Source organism: Aegilops tauschii, chromosome 5 (assembly GCF_002575655.3).
Source record: "Aegilops tauschii subsp. strangulata cultivar AL8/78 chromosome 5, Aet v6.0, whole genome shotgun sequence".
NCBI lineage: Eukaryota > Viridiplantae > Streptophyta > Magnoliopsida > Poales > Poaceae > Aegilops > Aegilops tauschii.
The window spans coordinates 552943761-552969635 of record NC_053039.3 but is presented as its reverse complement, the minus strand read 5'-3'; the positions used below and the strand labels follow the sequence as shown (position 1 = coordinate 552969635).

General features: G+C 45.8%; 2 protein-coding genes across 3 annotated transcripts; one reads left to right on the top strand and one right to left on the bottom strand.

Annotated features, from left to right (window-relative positions):
- The first annotated feature begins 17135 nt into the window (after positions 1-17135).
- On the top strand, positions 17136-20076 carry LOC109752585 (uncharacterized). Of its 2 annotated transcripts, none has more exons than XM_040391171.2 (4): positions 17136-17420; positions 18458-18513; positions 19647-19713; positions 19788-20076. In XM_040391171.2, the coding sequence occupies exons 1-4, from the start codon at positions 17238-17240 to the stop codon at positions 19794-19796; spliced, it is 315 nt and encodes a 104-aa protein (XP_040247105.1). In that variant the 5' UTR covers positions 17136-17237; the 3' UTR covers positions 19797-20076. The 2 variants fall into 2 exon arrangements, with proteins under 2 accessions (XP_040247105.1, XP_020167105.1); XM_020311516.3 differs by having other exon boundaries at positions 17137-17420; positions 19805-20076.
- Positions 20077-24384: 4308 nt separating this feature from the next.
- LOC141023150 (uncharacterized) lies at positions 24385-25113 on the bottom strand. Its single transcript, XM_073499482.1, has 2 exons — positions 24857-25113; positions 24385-24796 (listed from the first exon to the last, which is right to left on the bottom strand). Exons 1-2 carry the CDS (start codon positions 25111-25113, stop codon positions 24385-24387), a joined length of 669 nt encoding a protein of 222 aa, XP_073355583.1.
- Between the last annotated feature and the right edge of the window lie 762 nt (positions 25114-25875).

Genomic DNA, 25875 nt, shown 5'->3' with positions numbered 1-25875 from the left:
AGGAGGCCAGCGCAGGCGAGGAGTATCGAGGCATCAGGCAAAGGTTGCTATATGGGTGCAACGAGACCAAGACCAGGAGGACGACAAGGCGGAGGTCATCGTGGAGCCCAAGACGGCGTCACCACCAGAGCCTTTCGCAGGCGAAGACCACTTTTGTCAGGATAGCTTGTACTAGCTGTCCCCCTTCGAATTTGCCCGCCATTGTTGGCTCCCTTCCCGCTCAACATTTGGGAAGAGGACCAGGGCCTATATAAGTAGAGCTAGCCACCACAGTAGGGGCATTGAGCAGTTCATCCAGCTCTCACCCGCTAAGCCACCAAGCACAAGAACACCTCAACCTCAGGAGGCTGTTCTTCTCTCTGTACTGTTCATCATCAGCCCAAGAGGCAATCCATCCACCACCACACTGGAGTAGGGTATTACACCACAACGGTGGCCCGAACCAGTATAAATCTCATGTCTCTTTGTGTTGCGAGTTCGTCGAGTTCGTCCGCGAGATCTTAGCGAGCTAGGGCGTAGATCGGTAGGAGGGAAAGACTTCGCGCGCACCCTAGTGTTCGAACCTTAAGGGTTTGTCGGAACCCCACATCCGACATTCATGCTAGAATTGTATTAACCGAAAACTTGATACATGTGTGGATACATAGACATAACAGTGTCCCTAGTAAGACTCTACTAGACTAGCTCGTTAATCAAAGATGGTTAAGTTTCCTAACCATAGACACGTGTTGTCATTTGATGAACGAGATCACATCATTAGGAGAATGATGTGATGGACAAGACCCATCCGTTAGCTTAGCATAATGATCGTTAAGTTTTATTGTTATTGCTTTCTTCATGACTTATACATGTTACTTTGACTATGAGATTACGCAACTCCCGAATACCGGAGGAATACCTTGTGTGCTATCAAATGTCACAACGTAAATGGGTGATTATAAAGATGCTCTACAGGTATCTCCAAAGGTGTTTTGTTGGGTTGGCATAAATCGAGATTAGGATTTGTCGCTACGAGTATCGGAGAGGTATCTCTGGGCCCTCTCGGTAATGCACATCATAATAAGCCTTGCAAGAAATGTGACTAATGAGTTAGTTACGGGATGATGCATTACGGAACGACTAAAGAGACTTGCCGGTAACGAGATTGAACTAGGTATGAGGATACCGACGATCGAATCTCGGGCAAGAGTAACATACCGATGACAAAGGGAATAACGTATGTTGTCATAACGGTTCGACCGATAAAGATCTTCATAGAATATGTGGGAGCCAGTATGAGCATCCAGGTTCCGCTATTGGTTATTGACCAGAGAGGTGCCTCGGTCATGTCTACATAGTTCTCGAACCCGTAGGGTCCGCACGCTTAACGTTTGATGACGATTTGTATTATGAGTTATGTGTTTTGGTGACCGAAGATTGTTCGGAGTCCCGGATGAGATCACGGACATGACAAGGAGTCTCTAAATGGTCGAGAGGTAAAGATTGATATATTGGACGATATTATTAGGACATCGGAATGGTTCCAGAGTGTTTCAGATATTTATCGGAGTACTGGGAGGTTACCGGAACCTCCCGGGGGAAGTAATGGGCCACATGGGCCATAGGGGAGAGGCAAGGCAGCCTGCAAGGGGGTGGCACCCCCCCATGGGGAGTCCGAATTGGACAAGGGGAGGGGCGCGGCCCCCTTTCCTTCTCCCTCTCCCTCTCCTTTCCCCTTTCCCCCTCCGATAAAAGGAAGGGGGGCTGAATAGGACTAGGAGTCCTAGTAGGACTCCCCCCCACTTGGGGCACGCCCTCTGCCGGCCTCCTCCCCTCTCTTCCTTTATATACGGGGGCGGGGGGCACCCCAAAGCACATCAATTGTTTCTTAGACGTGTGCGGTACCCCCTCCACCGTTTACTCTGAAGGAAATATGCCCTAGAGGCAATAATAAAGTATTATATATTTCCTTATATCATGATAAATGTTTATTATTCATGCTAGAATTGTATTAACCGGAAACATAATACATGTGTGAATACATAGACAAACAGAGTGTCACTAGTATGCCTCTACTTGACTAGCTCGTTAATCAAAGATGGTTATGTTTCCTAGCCATAGACATGAGTTGTCATTTGATTAACGGGATCACCTCATTAGGAGAATGACGTGATTGACATGACCCATTCCGTTAGCTTAGCACCCGATCGTTTAGTATGTTGCTATTGCTTTCTTCATGACTTATACATGTTCCTATGACTATGAGATTATGCAACTCCCATTTACCGGAGGAACACTTTGTGTGCTACCAAACGTCACAACGTAAATGGGTGATTATAAAGGTGCTCTACAGGTGTCTCCAAAGGTACTTGTTGGGTTGGCGTATTTCGAGATTAGGATTTGTCACTCCGATTGTCGGAGAGGTATCTCTGGGCCCACTCGGTAATGCACATCACTATAAGCCTTGCAAGCATTGTGACTAATGAGTTAGTTGCGGGATGATGTGTTACGGAACGAGTAAAGAGACTTGCCGGTAACGAGATTGAACTAGGTATCGAGATACCGACGATCGAATCTCGGGCAAGTAACATACCGATGACAAAGGGAACAACGTATGTTGTTATGCGGTCTGACCGATAAAGATCTTCGTAGAATATGTGGGAGCCAATATGGGCATCCAGGTCCCGCTATTGGTTATTGACCGGAGACGTGTCTCGGTCATGTCTACATAGTTCTCGAACCCGTAGGGTCCGCACGCTTAAAGTTACGATGACTGTTTTATTATGAGTTTATGTATGTTGATGTACCGAAGGAGTTCGGAGTCCCGGATGAGATCGGGGACATGACGAGGAGTCTCGAAATGGTCGAGACGTAAAGATCGATATATTGGACGACTATATTCGGACTTCGGAAAGGTTCCGAGTCATTCGGGTATTTTTCGGAGTACCGGAGAGTTACGGGAATACGTATTGGGCCTTATTGGGCCATACGGGAAAGAAGGAAAAGGGCCTCAAGGGTGGCCGCACCCCTCCCCTTGGTCTGGTCCGAATTGGACTAGGGAAGGGGGGCGCCCCCTTCCTTCCTTCTCTTTTTCCCTTCCTCTTTTCCTATTCCATATGGGAGGTGGAATCCTACTAGGACTAGGGAGTCCTAGTAGGACTCCACACTTGGTGCGCCCCCTCCTAGGGCCGGCCTCCTCCTCCCTTGCTCCTTTATATACGGGGGCAGGGGGGCACCCCATAGACACAACAATTGATCCTTGAGATCTCTTAGCCGTGTGCGGTGCCCCCCTCCACCATATTACACCTCGATAATACCGTTGCGGAGCTTAGGCGAAGCCCTGCGTCGGTGGAACATCATCATCGTCACCACGCCGTCGTGCTGACGAAACTCTCCCTCAACACTCGGCTGGATCGGAGTTCGAGGGACGTCATCGAGCTGAACGTGTGTAGAACTCGGAGGTGCCGTGCGTTTGGTACTTGATCGGTCGGATCGTGAAGACGTACGACTACATCAACCGCGTTGTGATAACGCTTCCGCTGTCGGTCTACGAGGGTACGTGGACAACACTCTCCCCTCTCATTGCTATGCATCACCATGATCTTGCGTCTGCGTAGGAATTTTTTTGAAATTACTACGTTCCCCAACATACTCCTCCAGTCATATTGTCGTAGTGCTTAGGCGAAGCCCTGCGCGGATCACATCACCATCACCGTCACCACGCCGTCGTGCTGACGGAACTCTCCCTCAACACTTAGCTGGATCAAGAGTTCGAGGGACGTCATCAAGCTGAACGTGTGCTGAACTCGGAGGTGCCGTACGGTCGGTACTTGATCGGTTGGATCGCGAAGACGTTCGACTACATCAACCGCGTTAAACTAACGCTTCCGCTTTCGGTCTACGAGGGTACGTGTACACACTCTTCCCCTCTCGTTGCTATGCATCTCCTAGATAGATCTTGCGTGATCGTAGGAATTTTTTTGAAATTGCATGCTACGTTCCCGAACAGGTGGGGGGAGGAGGGAGCAGCCAAGAGGGCGCCCCAAGTAGGTCGAATCCTACTTGGGGTCTCCTCCCAAGTGCCCCCCCCGTCATGTATAGGTGTGGGGAAAAGCCAGAGGAGGGAGGCGCCCCTCCCCTTGCCTTTCTCCCATGAGAAGGGAAAAGGCAGGAGGGGCTAGCCCTCCCCCTTTTCCTTCCCAAGGGCTGGCCGGCCAGGGAGAGGGGCGCACCAGCCCCCTGTGGGCTGGTCTATCCCTCCCTTGGCCCATTAATCCCATATACCTACCGTGGGGTGTCCGGAACCCCTTCCGGTGACCCGATGGCTACCAGGTGCATCCCGAATCCCTTCTGGTGTCTGAATACCATCGTTCTATATATCAATCTTTACCTCTCCAACATTTCGAGACTCCTCGTCATGTTCGTGGTGACATCCGGGACTCCAAACAACATTCGGTCACCAAATCATATAACTCATATAACACTATATCGTCAACGAACGTTAAGCGTGCGAACCCTACGGGTTCGAGAACTATGTAGACATGACAGAGACACCTCTCTGGTCAATAACCATAGCGGAACCTGGATACCCATATTGGCTCCTACATATTCTACGAAGATCTTTTTCGGTCGAACCGTTATGACAACATACATAATTCCCTTTGTCCATCGGTATGCTACTTGCCCGAGATTCGATCGTTGGTATCTTCATACCTAGTTCAATCTCGTTACTGGCAAGTCTCTTTACTCGTTCCGTCATACATCACCTCGTGACTAACTCCTTAGTCATTTGCTTGCAAGCTTATGATGTGTATTACCGAGAGGGCCCAGAGATACCTCTCTGATACTCGGAGTGACAAATCCTAATCTCGATCTATGCCAACTCAACAAACACCTTTCGAGATACATGTAGAGCATCTTTATGACCACCCAGTTACGTTGTGACGTTTGATAGCACACAAGGTATTCATCCGGTATCCGGGAGTTGCACAATCTCATAGTCAAAGGAATATGTATTTGACATGAAGAAAGCAATAGCAATAAAACTGAACGATCATTATTCTAAGCTAACGGATGGGTCTTGTCAATCACATCATTCTCCTAATGACGTGATCCCATTATCAAATGAAAACACATGTCCATGGTTAGAAAACCTTAACCATCTTTGATCAACGAGCTAGTCTAGTAGAGGCTCACTAGGGACACGGTATTTGTTTATGTATTCACACATATATTTAAGTTTCCGGTCAATACAATTCTAGCATGAATAATAAACCTTTATCATGAATAAGGAAATATAAAATAACAACTTTATTATTGCCTCTAGGGCATATTTGCTTCAGTCTTTACTTATCCTTTTGCAAAATCCTGACCGTGTATAACTCTAGCACCAACACCACTAGTCTTCTTTTATCTCCTTATTATTACCATGTGGGAGCTGCCACACAGTCAATACTTGGCAATCTTTTGTAGCTTGTTTGACGAATAAGAGATTTTGGGTTGTGTATTTTTTTTGCCCCGAGAATTGTGTTTTTGTGACTAGAGTTGTTAACCGCTCAAGTTTTGTGTGGCTAGTGACATAAAGATTGCGGTTTCTTGATATTTACTCCATGTTTATGTTGCTCCTTCTTAGATAGTAAGTTAATAGCACCAACAACAGATCCAAAGTTAGGGTCAGGCGCCTCGAGTCGTCATGACTTTTTTTTCAAGGTGGTGCTAATTTTATTGCAACAAAAAAATACATAGCACTGACTATTTAATTACTCCTTATGTTTGTACCTAATAAGGAGCTAATGTGTGTTGAGGTTCCAAACAAAGTACTCCCTCCGTCCCAAAAAACATGTCGCGGGCGTAATTCACCTGTAATTTTGCAAAAAAACTCTCGTGGTTTCAAAAGCGATTCAAACAAGTCCCTCCGCCCCGTCTTCTTCCTCTGCCCATCGCCTGCGCGTCGCCAGGGGCCGGCGCCGCCCAGCTGCGTGATTCGCCAGGGGCCGGCGAGCCCAGCTGAGCTCCTCCTCCGTCGCCAAGTACCTGCTCTCGCCGCCTTCGCCAATTACCTCCTCTGCCGCTGCAGCCCAGACCTGCGCCGCCGTGGTCTCCTCCCGCTGCCTGCGGGCTTCGCCGGAATCTCCTGCCACGTCTTCCTCGAGGCCACGCGCTTCCCTCCCGGAGCCCCCGCGCATCCTCCTGGAGCCCCCGCGTGCGTCCTCCCTCGTGCTCCTGTGCATCCTCCTGGAGCTCCCGCGCGTGCGCCGCCGCGATCCCCTACTGGCATCGCTGGAGCTTGCCTCGACAATCTGGTGGACCAGGAGCTCGCCGGTGGAGATCTGCCTGTGCTGCTGCTGCTTCTCCCTCTCCCCTGCCCGTGCTGCTGCTCCTCCTCTGACCCTGCCCGTGCTGCTTCTCCTCTTCTGATCCTGCCCGTGCTGCTATTGCTGCTACTCCTCTGCACTCTGTAGAAGGTACAGTGCTTATTCATCAGAGTACTGTTGATTTACTGTTACTGATCAGAAAATTAAAGAGAGCATGATTAATTCAGAGATCAGATGATGCTAATTCAGATGATGCCAATTCATAGTGAAACTGTAAAATTCAGAGCATGCAAATTGTTGTAGCACTAGCAGCATTCATAAAACAGTCCAGGTTAAAACTTTGTAGCACTAGCAAATTCAGATGATGCCAATTCAGGTTTGTAGCACTAGCAGCATTCATAAATCAGTCCAGGTTAAAACTTTGTAGCACTAGCAAATTCAGATGATGTCAATTCAGGTACAGAAATTTTTATCCTCAGTATTTTTGGTAATTTCAGTTAACTGAATATTTCTATCCTCAGTATTTTCTTTGCACAAATGAGCTTTAAGTATAATCTATCTATTTTCCTTCTTGATTCAACATATGTAACATTATGCATCCTGATTGTATAAGCAAAATAGACTCCAAATCTGAAGAAAAATGATGTTGTTGATCTTAGAATACTCTTTTTGTGTGTGTATATTCTTGTTATGGTACCATGGTGTACTCATCTTTTGTCATTGATGGCAGGAACACATGAATATGGATTTGAACTTGATGCCTCAAGAGGAAGAATATGAAACCATTGATTTGAACTTGATGCCTCAAGAGGAAGACGATGAAGGTATTAATTTGAATTGGATCCCTGAAAAGGAGGAACCTCAAGTGGCAGAGAATGTGGCTATGGATTTGAACTTGATGCCTCAAGAGGAAGACGATGAAGATATGAATTGGATGCCTCAAGAAGATGAAGGGAAAGAGGATGAAGCTCAAGAGGAAGAGGATGAAGTTATGAATTGGATACTTCAAGAGAAGAGAAGAGAATTGTCAGATAAGGAGAGGCATGGTGTTTACTTTGCCTTGCTGGTAATCGAGCTCAAAGATGGGTCTGTTCAACCAGACGACAAGCTGCTAGTCTCAAACCTGTTGGACATAAGTGTACGATCTGTTGAAAGAATCTGGGAAGAGGCTAAAAAGCAAATTGCCGATGGCAAAGAAGTAGATGTCTCAAGCAAGAAGCCAGGAAGATCAGGCCGAAAGAGAAAGGAGCTGGATCTAGAGAGGACCTCAACAATCCCACTGAATAAAAGAAGAAAAATTCGATCTCTGGCACGGTCTCTAGGTGTGGCCCGATCGACCCTACATAAGAGGTTCCAGTTGAATGAGCTCAACCGCATCACAAGCACTGTGAAGCCTCACCTCAAGCTAGAGAACAAGCTTGCGAGATTGAAATTTTGTATGTCCATGGTCGATGACAATTCGATCTCAACTTCTCGGGCTATGTTAAAACCAATGACGAACATGGTTCACATCGATGAGAAGTGGTTCGACATGACGAGAGTGAAGAATAGTTACTATGTACTTCTAGGAGAACCTGAACCGAAGCGCACCGTGTCAAACACTCATAGCATTGGGAAGGTAATGTTCCTAACAGCTGTTGCCAGGCCTCGATATAACAATGAGGGGGAGCTAACATTCGATGGGAAGATCGGCATTTGGGCATTCGTCGAAGAGACTGAGGCGAAGTGGACAAGTCAGAACAGAACAAAGGGAACAAAAGTGTTGACATCAGTGAAAGTAACCAGGCCTGTGTGCAGAGATTATCTAATCAATAAGGTTATCCCGGCAATTCAGGATAAGTGGCCTGACGATGATGAGGGAGCAACAATATTCATCCAAAAGGATAACGCAAAGCCTCATGTCCTTCCCAATGATGTAGCTTTTCGAGAAGTTGTGGAACAAACTGATCTTGACATCCGATTGCTACAACAGCCCCCAAATAGCCCTGAGTTAAATTGTTTGGACCTCTGCTTCCATAACTCTCTCCAGTCTCTAACCGACTGCAGGTCACCTACAAACATCCAGGAACTGGTACAGGGTGTGGAAGAGGAATTCGAGAACTACGATCCCGACAAGTTGCACAGAAGCTTTATCACATTAGAAGCAGTTATGTTTGAAGTTATGAAAGACAAAGGAGGAAATCAATATAAGTTGCCCCACTTGCACAAGGATCGCGTTCAGAATGCTGGAATGGAAATAACCGGTGTATATTGCGACAGTCGGGTAGTTGTTGATACTAGGGCCCTTATAGAAGAAATGGAAATTGCAATAGGAAGAGAAAATGAAAGGAAAGAATTAGCTAGAGAAGGTAAAAGAAAGAAAAGTAAAGGGAAGGGAAGGGAAGAAGTGGCCAGAGAAAGAATGTAGTCAAGAGGGGGCAAAGAGGCCCTTATGTCATGTAGTCAGGTGCTCCTTGTGTATGTCTTGTGTATACCATATGGTATGATATGGTATGAATTTGGTTTTCTTAATTAATGTTAAATCAGCAAAGCTATCAGCATGGAACAAATAAAAGGACGGTGGATGACAAGAAATCGCTTCTATTTAGTTAAGAGGTCCATTTCATGCTATCAAGGACACTTCCAGTTTTTCTTTAGTTTCATCAAAGGTTCATCAATACAGATGCTAAAATCTAGCATATCACATGGGATGGATCAGCTAAAATAAGAAAGACCATCTTTGGTACAGTAAATAAATATGCAGCCATAGCATGGATAGATTAGATAATGAGAGGAGTAGCACTGGATTAATCCATCTCAAGGTCCTTGCTAATTAGCTATCAGTATATATTTCCCAGCTTCTTAATTAGCTATCAGTATATAAGTACAGCCTTATACATCTCTCCTTCATGATCTAAACATATACAGCCTTGGGTAGAGAGAGAAGAGTGGGTTTCAGTTTGCTCTGGGCAGTGATGTGCACTGGAGTAGCCCTGTTGACATAGCTCATAGCAGTAGGTATTTCAAAAAGTATGGAGTAATGCATAAATTTGTACTCCCGCAAGTTTAATCCAGTACTCAGTTTAAAATTCAGTTTACTGTTAAATGACAGTAATTCAGTTTACTGTTAAATTTCAGTTTCACAAGCTAGTTTCCAACAAACAAAAGCCTATGCTTATGAAGAATAAATCAGCTGAAATGAGATACTGATCCGTTTTACTTTGTTTGTTCAGATTGTTGGAAATTTTAAGCTCTCAATCACTGAAGGCCACTGCAGTTCTTTGAATTCAACCATTTAGGTGAGCTACAACTAGGAGGATTTTGGAGTAGTACTCTGAAACTGTTGCTGTTAGAACATGCTGTTACTTGCTGTCGGTTAACTGAATCAGTACAAAACTCTTCTATGGAGTTAACCGAAGATCAGCAAGCAAATCAAAATCTGCAACACATTTTCTTCAGTCCCTAACTGACAACACAATTTCTTTAGTCTAGTGATGCAGCAATTGCTTCAGTCTAGTAAAGTGCCACTCCAAGCATAGCAAGTCCACTGACAGTACGCCAAATGAACAAATTGAGTTCAGGAATGCAACAATGGAGCAATCTAGTAGAAAGTTTTACAAGAAAATAAGGTGGCCGGAGAAGATGGCGTGAAAAACAAGACCTTTTTACTCCGGCGAGCTCTTTGCCTTGATGCAGATGTGTGCAGATGCAGGTGAGTGGCACCGGCGTGCAGATGCAGGTGCGTCGGGACTGGCTTCGTGGTCGACGGCTTCCTTGCTGATGCGTGCAGGTGCAAGCGTGTGGCGCCGGCGGGGAGGTGGTCGACGACGGCAGGGGAGAGATGACCCGTCGTGGAGTCCGAGAGAGGAGGGGGCCCCGCCGCCGTTCCGGCAATGTACACTCCCAATTCTCCGGATATAGACAAGCAGCGCTGCAACTCGCCGTCGGAGAGCAGGTCGGCAAAAAAAATCCAAAGTTGGCCGACTGGAGGATCTCGCCCTCGCTTCGCGGCGTCGGCGGCACCGTCGTCGTCGTCGTCGACGGCGAGGACGACACCCGGCTGCTCGTCGGCTTTAGGTTGTTGGTGGTGGTCCGGATCCGGTGCCTGCGGGCTCTCCGACGGCGGTTCCGACGCAGCCGAAGTAGAGCGCGGCGGTAGCTGTGGGTTGGACTAACATGGGATCCAAATCAAGGATTTTTTTGAGAAAGGGGGAGCTTGGGGAGGCAGGCGAGCGGTAGCTGCGGCGGCGGAGCAGGAGGCAGCTGCGGCGGGAGAGCGGGGGAGCAGGGGAGCTGCGGCAGCGGGAGAGCGGGGGAGAAGGGGAGCTGCGGCGGCGGGGAGCAGTGGCGGCGGAGAGCAGCGCAGCTGCTGCTTCTGTCGGAGGAGGAGGACAAGGAGCGGGTTTGGTCGGGAAAAACGAGAGGGTTTTTTTTTTGCAAAAATGCCGCCGCGACATGTTTTTCGGGACGGAGCGGCATTTTTGCAAAAAAACCCTCTCATTTTTCCCAACCAAACCCGCGCTCCTTGTCCTCCTCCTCCGACAGAAGCAGCAGCTGCGCTGCTCTCCGCCGCCACTGCTTTGCTGCTCCCCGCCGCCGCAGCTCCCCTTCTCCCCCGCTCTCCCGCCGCCGCAGCTCCCCTGCTCCCCCGCTCTCCCGCCGCAGCTGCCTCCTGCTCCGCCGCCGCAGCTACCGCTCGCCTGCCTCCCCAAGCTCCCCCTTTCTCAAAAAAAATCCTTGATTTGGATCCCATGTTAGTCCAACCCACAGCTACCGCCGCGCTCTACTTCGGCTGCGTCGGAACCGCCGTCGGAGAGCCCGCAGGCACCGGATCCGGACCACCACCAACAACCTAAAGGCCGACGAGCAGCCGGGTGTCGTCCTCGCCGTCGACGACGACGACGACGGTGCCGCCGACGCCGCGAAGCGAGGGCGAGATCCTCCAGTCGGCCAACTTTGGATTTTTTTTGCCGACCTGCTCTCCGACGGCGAGTTGCAGCGCTGCTTGTCTATATCCGGAGAATTGGGAGTGTACATTGCCGGAACGGCGGCGGGGCCCCCTCCTCTCTCGGACTCCACGACGGGTCATCTCTCCCCTGCCGTCGTCGACCACCTCCCCGCCGGCGCCACACGCTTGCACCTGCACGCATCAGCAAGGAAGCCGTCGACCACGAAGCCAGTCCCGACGCACCTGCATCTGCACGCCGGTGCCACTCACCTGCATCTGCACACATCTGCATCAAGGCAAAGAGCTCGCCGGAGTAAAAAGGTCTTGTTTTTCACGCCATCTTCTCCGGCCACCTTATTTTCTTGTAAAACTTTCTACTAGATTGCTCCATTGTTGCATTCCTGAACTCAATTTGTTCATTTGGCGTACTGTCAGTGGACTTGCTATGCTTGGAGTGGCACTTTACTAGACTGAAGCAATTGCTGCATCACTAGACTAAAGAAATTGTGTTGTCAGTTAGGGACTGAAGAAAATGTGTTGCAGATTTTGATTTGCTTGCTGATCTTCGGTTAACTCCATAGAAGAGTTTTGTACTGATTCAGTTAACCGACAGCAAGTAACAGCATGTTCTAACAGCAACAGTTTCAGAGTACTACTCCAAAATCCTCCTAGTTGTAGCTCACCTAAATGGTTGAATTCAAAGAACTGCAGTGGCCTTCAGTGATTGAGAGCTTAAAATTTCCAACAATCTGAACAAACAAAGTAAAACGGATCAGTATCTCATTTCAGCTGATTTATTCTTCATAAGCATAGGCTTTTGTTTGTTGGAAACTAGCTTGTGAAACTGAAATTTAACAGTAAACTGAATTACTGTCATTTAACAGTAAACTGAATTTTAAACTGAGTACTGGATTAAACTTGCGGGAGTACAAATTTATGCATTACTCCATACTTTTTGAAATACCTACTGCTATGAGCTATGTCAACAGGGCTACTCCAGTGCACATCACTGCCCAGAGCAAACTGAAACCCACTCTTCTCTCTCTACCCAAGGCTGTATATGTTTAGATCATGAAGGAGAGATGTATAAGGCTGTACTTATATACTGATAGCTAATTAAGAAGCTGGGAAATATATACTGATAGCTAATTAGCAAGGACCTTGAGATGGATTAATCCAGTGCTACTCCTCTCATTATCTAATCTATCCATGCTATGGCTGCATATTTATTTACTGTACCAAAGATGGTCTTTCTTATTTTAGCTGATCCATCCCATGTGATATGCTAGATTTTAGCATCTGTATTGATGAACCTTTGATGAAACTAAAGAAAAACTGGAAGTGTCCTTGATAGCATGAAATAGACCTCTTAACTAAATAGAAGCGATTTCTTGTCATCCACCGTCCTTTTATTTGTTCCATGCTGATAGCTTTGCTGATTTAACATTAATTAAGAAAACCAAATTCATACCATATCATACCATATGGTATACACAAGACATACACAAGGAGCACCTGACTACATGACATAAGGGCCTCTTTGCCCCCTCTTGACTACATTCTTTCTCTGGCCACTTCTTCCCTTCCCTTCCCTTTACTTTTCTTTCTTTTACCTTCTCTAGCTAATTCTTTCCTTTCATTTTCTCTTCCTATTGCAATTTCCATTTCTTCTATAAGGGCCCTAGTATCAACAACTACCCGACTGTCGCAATATACACCGGTTATTTCCATTCCAGCATTCTGAACGCGATCCTTGTGCAAGTGGGGCAACTTATATTGATTTCCTCCTTTGTCTTTCATAACTTCAAACATAACTGCTTCTAATGTGATAAAGCTTCTGTGCAACTTGTCGGGATCGTAGTTCTCGAATTCCTCTTCCACACCCTGTACCAGTTCCTGGATGTTTGTAGGTGACCTGCAGTCGGTTAGAGACTGGAGAGATTTATGGAAGCAGAGGTCCAAACAATTTAACTCAGGGCTATTTGGGGGCTGTTGTAGCAATCGGATGTCAAGATCAGTTTGTTCCACAACTTCTCGAAAAGCTACATCATTGGGAAGGACATGAGGCTTTGCGTTATCCTGTTGGATGAATATTGTTGCTCCCTCATCATCGTCAGGCCACTTATCCTGAATTGCCGGGATAACCTTATTGATTAGATAATCTCTGCACACAGGCCTGGTTACTTTCACTGATGTCAACACTTTTGTTCCCTTTGTTCTGTTCTGACTTGTCCGCTTCGCCTCAGTCTCTTCGACGAATGCCCAAATGCCGATCTTCCCATCGAATGTTAGCTCCCCCTCATTGTTATATCGAGGCCTGGCAACAGCTGTTAGGAACATTACCTTCCCAATGCTATGAGTGTTTGACACGGTGTGCTTCGGTTCAGGTTCTCCTGGAAGTACATAGTAACTATTCTTCACTCTCGTCATGTCGAACCACTTCTCATCGATGTGAACCATGTTCGTCATTGGTTTTAACATAGCCCGAGAAGTTGAGATCGAATTGTCATCGACCATGGACATACAAAATTTCAATCTCGCAAGCTTGTTCTCTAGCTTGAGGTGAGGCTTCACGGTGCTTGTGATGCGGTTGAGCTCATTCAACTGGAACCTCTTATGTAGGGTCGATCGGGCCACACCTAGAGACCGTGCCAGAGATCGAATTGTTCTTCTTTTATTCAGTGGGATTGTTGAGGTCCTCTCTAGATCCAGCTCCTTTCTCTTTCGGCCTGATCTTCCTGGCTTCTTGCTTGAGACATCTACTTCTTTGCCATCGGCAATTTGCTTTTTAGCCTCTTCCCAGATTCTTTCAACAGATCGTACACTTATGTCCAACAGGTTTGAGACTAGCAGCTTGTCGTCTGGTTGAACAGACCCATCTTTGAGCTCGATTACCAGCAAGGCAAAGTAAACACCATGCCTCTCCTTATCTGACAATTCTCTTCTCTTCTCTTGAAGTATCCAATTCATAACTTCATCCTCTTCCTCTTGAGCTTCATCCTCTTTCCCTTCATCTTCTTGAGGCATCCAATTCATATCTTCAACGTCTTCCTCTTGAGGCATCAAGTTCAAATCCATAGCCACATTCTCTGCCACTTGAGGTTCCTCCTTTTCAGGGATCCAATTCAAATTAATACCTTCATCGTCTTCCTCTTGAGGCATTAAGTTCAAATCAATGGTTTCATATTCTTCCTCTTGAGGCATCAAGTTCAAATCCATATTCATGTGTTCCTGCCATCAATGACAAAAGATGAGTACACCATGGTACCATAACAAGAATATACACACACAAAAAGAGTATTCTAAGATCAACAACATCATTTTTCTTCAGATTTGGAGTCTATTTTGCTTATACAATCAGGATGCATAATGTTACATATGTTGAATCAAGAAGGAAAATAGATAGATTATACTTAAAGCTCATTTGTGCAAAGCAAATACTGAGGATAGAAATATTCAGTTAACTGAAATTACCAAAAATACTGAGGATAAAAATTTCTGTACCTGAATTGACATCATCTGAATTTGCTAGTGCTACAAAGTTTTAACCTGGACTGATTTATGAATGCTGCTAGTGCTACAAACCTGAATTGGCATCATCTGAATTTGCTAGTGCTACAAAGTTTTAACCTGGACTGTTTTATGAATGCTGCTAGTGCTACAACAATTTGCATGCTCTGAATTTTACAGTTTCACTATGAATTGGCATCATCTGAATTAGCATCATCTGATCTCTGAATTAATCATGCTCTCTTTAATTTTCTGATCAGTAACAGTAAATCAACAGTACTCTGATGAATAAGCACTGTACCTTCTACAGAGTGCAGAGGAGTAGCAGCAATAGCAGCACGGGCAGGATCAGAAGAGGAGAAGCAGCACGGGCAGGGTCAGAGGAGGAGCAGCAGCACGGGCAGGGGAGAGGGAGAAGCAGCAGCAGCACAGGCAGATCTCCACCGGCGAGCTCCTGGTCCACCAGATTGTCGAGGCAAGCTCCAGCGATGCCAGTAGGGGATCGCGGCGGCGCACGCGCGGGAGCTCCAGGAGGATGCACAGGAGCACGAGGGAGGACGCACGCGGGGGCTCCAGGAGGATGCGCGGGGGCTCCAGGAGGGAAGCGCGCGGCCTCGAGGAAGACGTGGCAGGAGATTCCGGCGAAGCCCGCAGGCAGCGGGAGGAGACCACGGTGGCGCAGGTCTGGGCTGCGGCGGCAGAGGAGGTAATTGGCGAAGGCGGCGAGAGCAGGTACTTGGCGACGGAGGAGGAGCTCAGCTGGGCTCGCCGGCCCCTGGCGAATCACGCAGTTGGGCGGCGCCGGCCCCTGGCGACGCGCAGACGACGGGCAGAGGAAGAAGACGGGGCGGAGGGACTTGTTTGAATCGCTTTTGAAACCACGAGGTTTTTTTTTGCAAAATTACCGGTGAATTACGCCCGCGACATGTTTTTTGGGACGGAGGGAGTATATGGTTGTGCTGCTCGTGTTTAAATAGCAAAATAATTGCACCAACAACAGATCCAAAGTTATTTTTAGGGGAACAGATCCAAAGTTAGGGTCAGACACTCAAGTCGACACGCCTCTTTTTTTTTCTCTAGATGGTGCTATTTTTATTACAACAAAAAACTATGTAGCACCGACTGTTACATAACTCTTTATATCCATACCTAATAATAAGTATTTTTTATAATTCATACCTTTTTTTAGAGGATTGATAAGTATACCTAATAAGGAGTTAATGCTTCTTGAAGACCCAAACGAAGTCTAAAATATTTTCACGACACGTGGACGTGAAATATAAACATCAGAGATCACTATCTATTATGTTGTCGATAAATAAAGTTTAAATAAGTGAATAATGTCACGATAATACTCATGTTTTTTTTACTTTTATACGTACGCTTATTTTGTTTCCACAAGGGGAAAAGATATATAACATATTATGAATAACTCCTAAAGAAATTGTAGAAGGACGTCAATCCCAGTGAACATTCGCTAGGGGACATCTCAATTGCGAACGTCAGCGTGACAGTTTCAAAAACTGCCACCCAGATTTAGATCTGACGGTTCTGGGGCATTCGTCAGGGTTGGGCTCTTGGCGAACGCTTGCCAAATATCAATATGGCTGTAAAATGATGTTCCATTATGTCAACAAACACTTCTCCAATGGGTGTGGTTAGCTCTCTGTCGACTGAGACTTAACCAAAGTCTTAAGTCAAGTGTGTAACGTATAAGAATTGAACAATAAAATCTAGAAAGGAAAATTTACACGAATCTCCATGAAAAATCCTACTAATATAGCATCGACTTAGACTTGGTTAACTCTCAGCCGACTGAGACTTAGCAATCCCGTTCTCCAATACATGTACACAACTTTCATGCCATGTGAAATCCATCTCATATTCTCAAAAAAAGGTTCCATCTCCAAAATGTCACGAGCAGATTCTCCTCCAAATTGAACCCTTTTTCGTTCCTTACAATATTCCCTTTTCGGGCGAACCAACCTGTGGTTGGATGGTTAGAGGGACAGTGGTATCCTAACCCATCAGGGTTCAAGTCCTGGTGCTCGCATTATTCCTGGATTTTTTCAGGATTTTCGACGATGTGCTTTCAGTGGGAGGAGACGTTCCCGTCGACGACGAGGCGCCTACGATGACTTCGTAAATTTCAAGATGACATGCCGGCTTAGTCTTCCGGAGGTGCTCATAGGGGTAGGGTGTGCGTGTGTGCATTCATAGGGGTGAGTGTATGCGCGTATGTATGAGCGCTTGCGTCTGTACTGATGTTAAAAAAAAGTATTTCCTTTTCGGAAAAAATCAATTGTTCCAAACTCCCCATCCACAAAAAAAATAAAGAATGAACTGGCTATGACCTGTCTTGCACGAATCTCAAAGCCGTATCAGCGGACAACAAAACCTCCTAGCCCCTTCGCACCCAGACCCTCTCTGCAGTCCCACCACACACGACAGCGAGAAGGGGAATTTTTCTAGCTAGGGTTTTAGACAGCGCGGGGCGGAGAGAGGCGATGGGTGCGGCGGTCGACGAGACGGCGGCGGCGGCGGCGGCTGCAGCTGTGGCGGCGGAGGGCGGCCCCGCTGCCGCCGCGGCGGAGTCCGACTCCAAGGACCTGCAGCAGCAGAGCAAGGCCCTCGACAAGCTCACCGACCACGTCGAGGATCGCCAGCTCGACTCCTCCCGCGTCCAATCCGTAAGTCCTGCTCGAACCCCACCCTCGCGCTCCCGCGAGCGAGGATTCACGGATTCCGTCGCCTATTTAGTGAGGATTAGGTGTAGATTCGTGATCCGCTTGCCCGTTGGTAACCAATCGGAGCGACGAGCTGGAGGATCTGGTCGACATTGTTGGAGCGTGGATGCACGGTGTCACGAATTATTATTTTGCCTCCCCTGCTTTGCTTTGTGGGGATGACATGCTCCAGCTTAATCCTCCATACATGACTAGCCTGTTCCTGGATGCGTGCTTATACTGGTGTTACCCCCTTTGTTGTTTCCAGTCAGAATCATTTCAACTGTTATCAGATTCCTGGCCCATTAGTTATTGGTTGAGCATACTGTACGTTCCATGTCTGTTGGGTGTAAAGTTCAAACAGTGAACGCTTTTGTTGGATACAGTATCTGCATTCCGTAATCAAGACATCAGACGGTGGAATGCAGTACACACAACCTACATTTGGTAGCAGCTCCTCATAATCTGTCCACCCACCATATAATCCCTGTACTTCTGCTTGTGTGTGTGTCTCTTATAGACAATAACATTTTATTAGATGTGTTGCTAATCAATTGCAAGTTTTCACTGCTTAACTGCAATATTATCCGGAGGTCCGGTGACCTGAGCAGTATTTCCTTTATTTCGATGTCATATGAATAGCTTGCAGTTTTGAAATTGTGTTTTTCGGCACCCACCTTTTCTACAATTTTGGAAAATTATTTATTAAGTTATCAGTATGGCCTCTGAAAAGTGCCGCTTGGGCAGATATACAGTTCAACTTCGAGTCTGATCAATAAGTGTTTTAATCAAATGATTTTGAAGGGCTATATAAATGACTCACCTACTAGCAGTTGAATGAGCCCTTGGTATAGTAACTCCGTGCTAAAACATGGATATCAGGAAACTAGATATCTAGAAGTAGGATGTAGAAGGTAGATTCGTAGAGAAGTGTGTGTGTTTAATTCAGGTGTTTTTGGGAGTACCTTGGTGATGCTGATATATCTTTCATTCTTTGACAGGCCATGGCAGCTCTTGCTTCATCTAAAGAGGCTGACTGGAATGCCATGAGACTAAGGTTGGTGTGGAAAATATTCATGGCTATTATTTTGTTCTCAAGAAACTTGCAATACATCAATGCACTGTTCTTTTTTAGTTTTTTGCTGACTGTACAACTACCATCTCTTTAGTGAATGACAGAGGTTACTAGCAACTGCGCATGGAAATTTTAAATGTGATGTTCAGTTTGAATAATAGCTTTCCCTGCTACAAATTTTAGCTTCATTTATAAAGTCTATTAACAGATAGGTTAGCATTTCACGAAGAAGAGAACAAACCAGCGACACAGACAGGCTGCAGTTTTGCTCAATATCTTGTCATCACATAGGTTTTCAACTTGATGAAAGAAAAAAAAAAGGATAAATAAGTGAACAGAAAAGAAAAGAAAATCTAGCATGATGGCAGTGGAACTTAGATCCTTTGTACTCCCTCCGTTCACAAATATAAGATGTTTTGATATTTCAATATGGACTACATACGGACTGAAATGAGTGAACAAACACACTAAAATGTGTCTATGTACATCTGATTCACAAAAAGTAGAAAATCTTATATATGTGGACGGAGGGAGTACTTTGTAATTTTTGCGCTCGAGTTTGCAATATCCCATGATCTACTTTGTCGGGGATTCCATGTTTCTGGTTGATGGTATGTTTGGATTATCATTACCAAAGTGTGCCTTACCAGTTTTTTTTTACCATAACAAAAATTGGTCTATGTTTGGATAGTTGCTAACTGTTTGGCATGCCATTGCTCATTTGCCGATTCTAGCTTTTTTTTCTAGCCAATCTTGGCCAACCCATGGGTATGCACACCAAACTTTTTGGTAGGGCAACCTTTGGGCAAAAACTAAACTCTACTACCCATAGTATTTCCATGACATATCAGCTCCAATTTGAAACGAAGAAAAGGGCCTTGAGAAGTACTCCATCCCGAATTACTTGTCGCAGAAATGGATAGAAATGATTGTAGCTAGAACCAAAAATATGTCTAGATACTTCCATTTCTGTTACGAGTAATTTGGGACGGAGGGAGTACTTAGTATCCTCATTTTTCAGATAAATGGGTTTGGTCTTGTTCTCCTGAAAATGTTGTTCACAGCTCATGGCATTGTTATAACATAACGGGTGTTTCTTTTTGCTCTTTCACCAGGGAGAAAGAATTAGCTGCTGTCAAGATCAACCCTACCGACGTTGAAATCATCGCCAACGAGCTTGAGGTGGCATCTGAAACCTTGGCTTGCAGCTGTTTTTTTCCTTCCTATTAATGCTCTAAATAATGCCTCTTCTAAAGCATCTCTGAATGTGCAGCTGGACAAGAAGATCGCAGAGAGGACGCTCCGAGAGCACAAGGGCGACGCTGTTGCCGCAGTCCGGTTCTTGCTTCGCTGATTTCGACACATGCCGCCTGCTTGCGTGCAAGTGATTTCGTTTGATCTGCAAACCATGTGAATGGGCTGTACTTTGTCTTCCTGTATCACAGTGAAACTGTGGTTTTTGTCACTCATGCAAAACTTATATTTCCATGGTGCTGCAGACTGGTTTCTGTTCCCTTGAAAAAGAAGTTAGAAAGTTGAAAAATATATGCCGAATGGTGTTTTATATCCATACAGTTGATGTGCCTGTATTTTTTTTATTTTTTTTGAAACGAGGTCCCTTGGGGCCAGATTCATTAAAAAAGGTTGAAGAGAATTGTGCTGTTAATTAACAAAAAATGGGCGAAAACCATCACATCATGCCTGTGAAAACAAGGCATACAGGACTACCTGACAATGCACACACGTCGCCCAGGAGAAAAGCGTCGTCGACGTCATCATGCCTCCACGAGTCACTCTGACAGTTTGACTCCATAATTGATGAGCCCGTATGAGTTGCTTGGTTTATTTGGAGATCCAGACGCTATCTTCCCGAGAACAATGGTCAGAGAGTTTGGTACCAGGCGTGCACACAGGATGCATGTTTCTCGTGGTCGTGCTTATCACGCCGTTGCAGGGTAGCCTTGAGACTCTACCGCCGGCTCCGTTGGAGATGGCCTGCAGAAGTCTACCGCGATGCCGTCGGAGGTAGGCTGCCATGCTTTGCTTTTGTCGACGTCGACGGATCAAATGGGCTACCACTGTTGACTATGATGGTAGCTCGTCTACTATGTTGCCACGTACGGTGTTTGGTGGTAGATTAGAGCGTTCGGTCGTAAAATAGTTTCCCGCGCGCCAAGCGTCACGCGCGGAGCGCTCGTGAGACTTTCCCGAGGCGCTCCGCGCGCAACACTTGTCGCGCGCACGGCGTCTCCCGTGATTTCCGGTTTCCCTTTGTGGTTTTTTCTTTTTTCACTTTAGTCCTTGTACTTTTAATGTTTTGTAATACCTTTTGATCTGTTTTGAGATATGTTTCTCTCTGGTGTGGGCGAACCGTCGTCGCGCACTGTTCTTTCTTTGTCGTCGTCTCCACCCGTCGCGGCTGCCGCTCTTGTCGCGTGGTTACGACGGCCCCTGTCGCGGCCGCCGCGCTTGTTGCCTGCTCTTACGGCGGTCCTTCTTTAGCGTCGACCGCGCTTCCCCGTTCGCGATATCGTCGTTCCCTACCGGTTGCCTTCGTGGTTTCCCTGTTTCCCTTTTTCGTTTCTCCTTTTGTTCCCATTATATTTCCGGGATATGGAGATTTATGGGGTAGTTACGGGTGGGGACTATCAACACTATCAAATGTCAAGTTTCAACTGGGTTTTGTGGGATTAGTTCTTGATAACCATTGTGTTCCTTGCAGTTATGGCTTGTCCTTTTTGCCGTATGCCTGGTGGCCCGTGTTCTTCTGTTGATTCTTCTGTAGATGGGTTCAGTGTGGTCTTGGATCGGCGTTGTTGGAGGCGCGTTGTAAGAATATCATTTTATAATTGTTAAATTTTGGCACACACGCTTATTTCTTTTGGTGCTGCCCATGCTGTTTAGATTTTGATTATGATCCTTGTTTTGATTTGTTGTGCAGTATGTTCCGTGCCGTGTTAGAGCTCATCTTGCTCGTTACATCGAGGAGTGTAGGGCTTTAGCCATAAGGAGGGGTGATGAAGATACTGATCTTGCTTTTCAGTGCAATGAGGGTTATTTGTATGGTTTTCTGTTTAGTCATAGTCGGGTGAGGAGCAAATTCCATGGTCCTTCCTGGGAATGATTGGTCAGTGATTATGGTGTTCGTCCTCGTGATATAATGACCATTAGGCTTGAACATTATGGAACGTGGATTGGTATTGATTTTTATCGTGTTGGTCGTGGAGATGCGTTGTCTCCTTTACCGTCTGTTGGCAAGGTTTATTTTTAAGGAAGTTTTTAGCTTGTTTTATTGTACATGATGATTTTTCTGTTCTCTTGAGCCTGTGTAATTATATTTTGTAGCTCTTGATGGCTTGAGCGACTCCGAGATGGAACTTGTTGGGAGTTGTTATTACACCTGTGGTGTTTTTCTTAATTATCAGCAGATGTATTTCATGAGGTGTCAACTCTTTGATGATGACTACATACCCTGTTGTCCTTTTGTTCACAGGATTGATTCCATGAATGTTAATGGTCATCATATAGTCAGTTTTTTCCACTGTTTTTTCTTTGTTTCTGTTTATTTATTTATTTTTATTATCTCTTATATTTGTAGTTTTGAATTTTTGTTCTATTTCTGATAGCTTGATGTTTTTTGTCAGGTTACTCCTGGTATTATTGTGAGGAGTTTGAAGGAGTTTGTGACTTTTCCTAGGACTGGCGTTTTAACTCTTGAAGTTACTTTGGAATCTGGTTATGATGATATATATGTGAGCACTCCTTGCTCATACTTCATTGGCTTGGGTAATAGAATGGTGTTCAAACAGGAAGGTTTCGGTGATTTTCTCCAGGCATCGTCTATTGAAGTAAACAGCTTGGTGCTGATAACTTTCAAAGAGCGTGATGGGAGGCTTGTTGGTATCTTCAATCTTCTGTCACGGTGATGTTAGTTATAGCCTTTGAACATTATGGATTTTGTTTAAAAATCTATGCTACGGTTTAATGTTATTTAGATATATGAAACGATATGAACCTAACTGTTCATTGCTGTTGTTCGTTTGTAGAAGAGGTATGGCTGTGCATCTCTTTTAAAGATGTTTTTTTGGAGGGATGTTATTTAATTGGGGTCATAGTTATAAATACAGTAGAGGCATGTGTGTTGTTTACTCTGAGGCACGGCTGTGCATCTCTTTTATGTGAGGCACGTGGATTGAAGTCAGTACATGCACGGTTGTGTGGAGGCACGTGTATAATGAGAGGAGCGTGTGTGCAGCACCAAAGTTGCACGGGCGATGACGCGTGCGGAGCACGTAGAGTTACTGTGGATTTCATGTGAGGCACGTGGATTCAGCAAACGGAGGCACGGAATTGCAGTCAGTACAGGCACGGTTGTGTGGAGGCACGGGTATACTGAGAGGAATGTGTGTGCAGCACCAAAGTTGCACGGGCGATCACGCATGCCGAACACATAGAGCGAGAGGCACGTGTGTGTAGTACGTAGAGTTACTGTGGGTTTCATGTGAGGCACGTGGATTGATCAAACGGAGGCACGGAATTGTAGTCAGTACAGGCACGGTTGTGTGGAGGCACGGGTATACTGAGAGGAGCGTCTGTGCAGCACCAAACTTGGACGGGCGATCACGCGTGCGGAGCACGTAGAGTTACTGTGGGTTTCATGTGAGGCACGTCGATTGAGCAAACGGAGGCACGGAATTGAAGTCAGTACAGACACGGTTGTGTGAAGGCATGGGTATACTGAGAGGAACGTCTGTGCAACACCAAAGTTGCACAGGCGATCACGCGTGCCGAACACGTAGAGATACTGTGGGTTTCATGCGAGAGGCACGTGTGTGTGTAGTACGTAGAGTTACTGTTGGTTTTATGTGAGGCACGTGGATTGATCAAACGGAGGCACGGAATTGTAGTCAGTACAGCCACGGTTGTGTGGAGGCATGGGTATACGGAGAGGAGCGTCTGTGCAGCACCAAAGTTCGACGGGCGATCACGCGTGCGGAGCACGTAGAGTTACTGTGGGTTTCATGTGAGGCACGTCGATTGAGCAAACGGAGGCACGGAATTGAAGTCAGTACAGACACGGTTGTGTGAAGGCATGATTTTGAACCCTCTTGCTGCTGTCAAGTTTCTAGAGGCACAGATGTATGGCAGCAGAGGCATCGGTCCGAATATTTGGTTAGAGAGGCTCGGTTGTGGATGCACAGGTGTGAAGTCTCTAGGGTCACGGGTGCGTGGCACCACAGGCATGGTTTGAGTAGACACTTAGAGAGCCACGGTTGTACATAAGTCAGTTGCACATGGTAGTGTAGTTTTGTGGCATCGTGGAGAACTGGTGTACGGAGAGGAACCTATGTGCAATAGCAAGGATGTTCTGAATGTGTGATTTTAATTTTTTTCAATGTGGTTAAAGTAACAAAGTTCTTGTCCCGTGTGTACCGAATGTTTTGCTGCAATATTTATGAATTGTTCACGCCAATGTTGAATAAGCATCGTACTGAAAGTTTATAACGATACCATCGCATATTCTTGTAAATGCACGATGCATCTTGTAAAGGTTATGTATGAAAATTATAATACAATGTCGTGCGACATATCTCTCGTTCTATAATCATGGATAAAATATATGCTTGCTCAATACTGGGACATAACTTACTAATTGCATTTAGACATGCAAAACATATTATGCATTTGTACATGAGCACACCACTGTGTTCAAAGTTCAAACGTTAAATAGTAATACAATACACACAACATCTTTGAGCAACAACTAACATATTTACAACATAGGTTCATTCAATCTAAATTATCATATAGTAGTTCCTACTAGTTTAATGTAGACATCCATTTTCTCGCAATTTACCAACCACTGTTTCCCTTCCGGCGCTTCCAGCTGCTGGAAGATCCCTCGTCTTTGTTCTTACGTGGGCGGAGTCTTTCCTTCATTGGTTGTTGGTGGAGGTGACGTAGCCCATTCTTGACGATTAGGATTCTACGGTACAACTCGTAGCTAACATACCCGTCCTTTGCTGCGTACTCAAGGTGTATCAGGGAAAGCGGCTTCCACTCCCAGAACTGGTGCTTCTCCTTTGGGAATGATTTCTTCATGTTCTTGTATGAGGGGTCGATGATGGCCGCTGCAAGGTCACCCATGGAGTCCCTTTCTCCACCACCCTTGATGCAGAATAGCCTCTGGATGTCGACGTGGTGCTCGTCTGGAATTTTGATCCATGCACGGGCAAGCATGGTCTTGTCGCTCCTGGTGTTGACGCTAGTGAAAGTTACCGCTTTCCGTTGCAGGAAGTCAAGTAACGCCTAGGAGCGCTCGGACCTGCAGTAGTGGTATACAAGGACATGCTCGCGCATGGCAAGTTGGACGACGGCGATCCCTTGTCGTATGTAACTGCTCTTACGTGTGTACTCGAGGTCGAGGCCGACGAACTTGTTCTTCTCTTCCTTTAGCCATTCCTCGTACTTTTTGATGATCCGCTCCACGGTCCTTGCGTCGTTGGTGTACACCACCTCCAGCACGGTTGTACCGTGGGTAGTGATGTGTTTGGTGAGTGTTGTTAGTTTCCCGTCGTCCATGGTTGGAGGTGTGCGGTGGTGAACTACGGCCGGGAGAAACTTTCGAGGAAGACGATGCAAATGGAGTCGGAAAAGTGAAAGGGATCTTTACCTTGTCGTGCAAAAAAGGAAACCGCCAAAGAGCAGTTGGTAGTCATCCGGTGGTTCCAGGCGTAGATTTTAGGAAAAGGCGTTTGTTTTATCTGTTTTTTAAGATTTTCACCTATCTTGTTCATTGATTTTTTTTATTCGTTGCGTGCTGCGTGCGTGATCCATATGTGCGTATTCCATCTTTGGCTGTGAAAGTAGTCGTGTAAACGGTAGAACACTCAGCAGATGCATGGTCGTGCCTTTGTTGTGAAAACGTTTTTTTTGTTTAACAACCTTCCTTGGTCAGGGAGGCACTGTTGTTATGTTATTCGGTGCACAACTGTGTGTTTAAGAAAAGTTGGTGAAGTAAATATAGTTTGCACTTGAAAACGGAGTCCTGTTTGGTTTTTAATTGAGATATGTTTCACTAGATGTTTTGAATAAGTTTGATAACATGGCATTGCTATAGGTTTTGAATCAAAAACTGATTCTTGTTTCGTTTGATTTTTGAAAATGATTCTGTCTGTTTTTTGGTTTTTTGAATTGTGAACTTTTCAAAGGATAAGAACTACATTTGTTCCAATGAATCATTCCGATAGTTCAAACATCATTTGTTGCAAAGGATCATTCCGATGGTTGAAACAGCGAGTTGAGGGTCTGTAAGAGCTACATAAGTTCCAAAATATCATTCCG

Bases quoted from the DNA above. Each gene is read 5' to 3' on its own strand.
- LOC141023150 (XM_073499482.1), bottom strand. From the start codon at position 25,113: ATGGACGACGGGAAACTAACAACACTCACCAAACACATCACTACCCAC. The intron at 24,797-24,856 runs GTCCGAGCGCTC...AACTTTCACTAG, and splicing joins CTTGTATACCACTACTGCAG to CGTCAACACCAGGAGCGACA.
- LOC109752585 (XM_020311516.3), top strand. From the start codon at position 17,238: ATGGGTGCGGCGGTCGACGAGACGGCGGCGGCGGCGGCGGCTGCAGCT. The intron at 17,421-18,457 runs GTAAGTCCTGCT...ATTCTTTGACAG, and splicing joins ACTCCTCCCGCGTCCAATCC to GCCATGGCAGCTCTTGCTTC. The intron at 18,514-19,646 runs GTTGGTGTGGAA...CTCTTTCACCAG, and splicing joins TGGAATGCCATGAGACTAAG to GGAGAAAGAATTAGCTGCTG.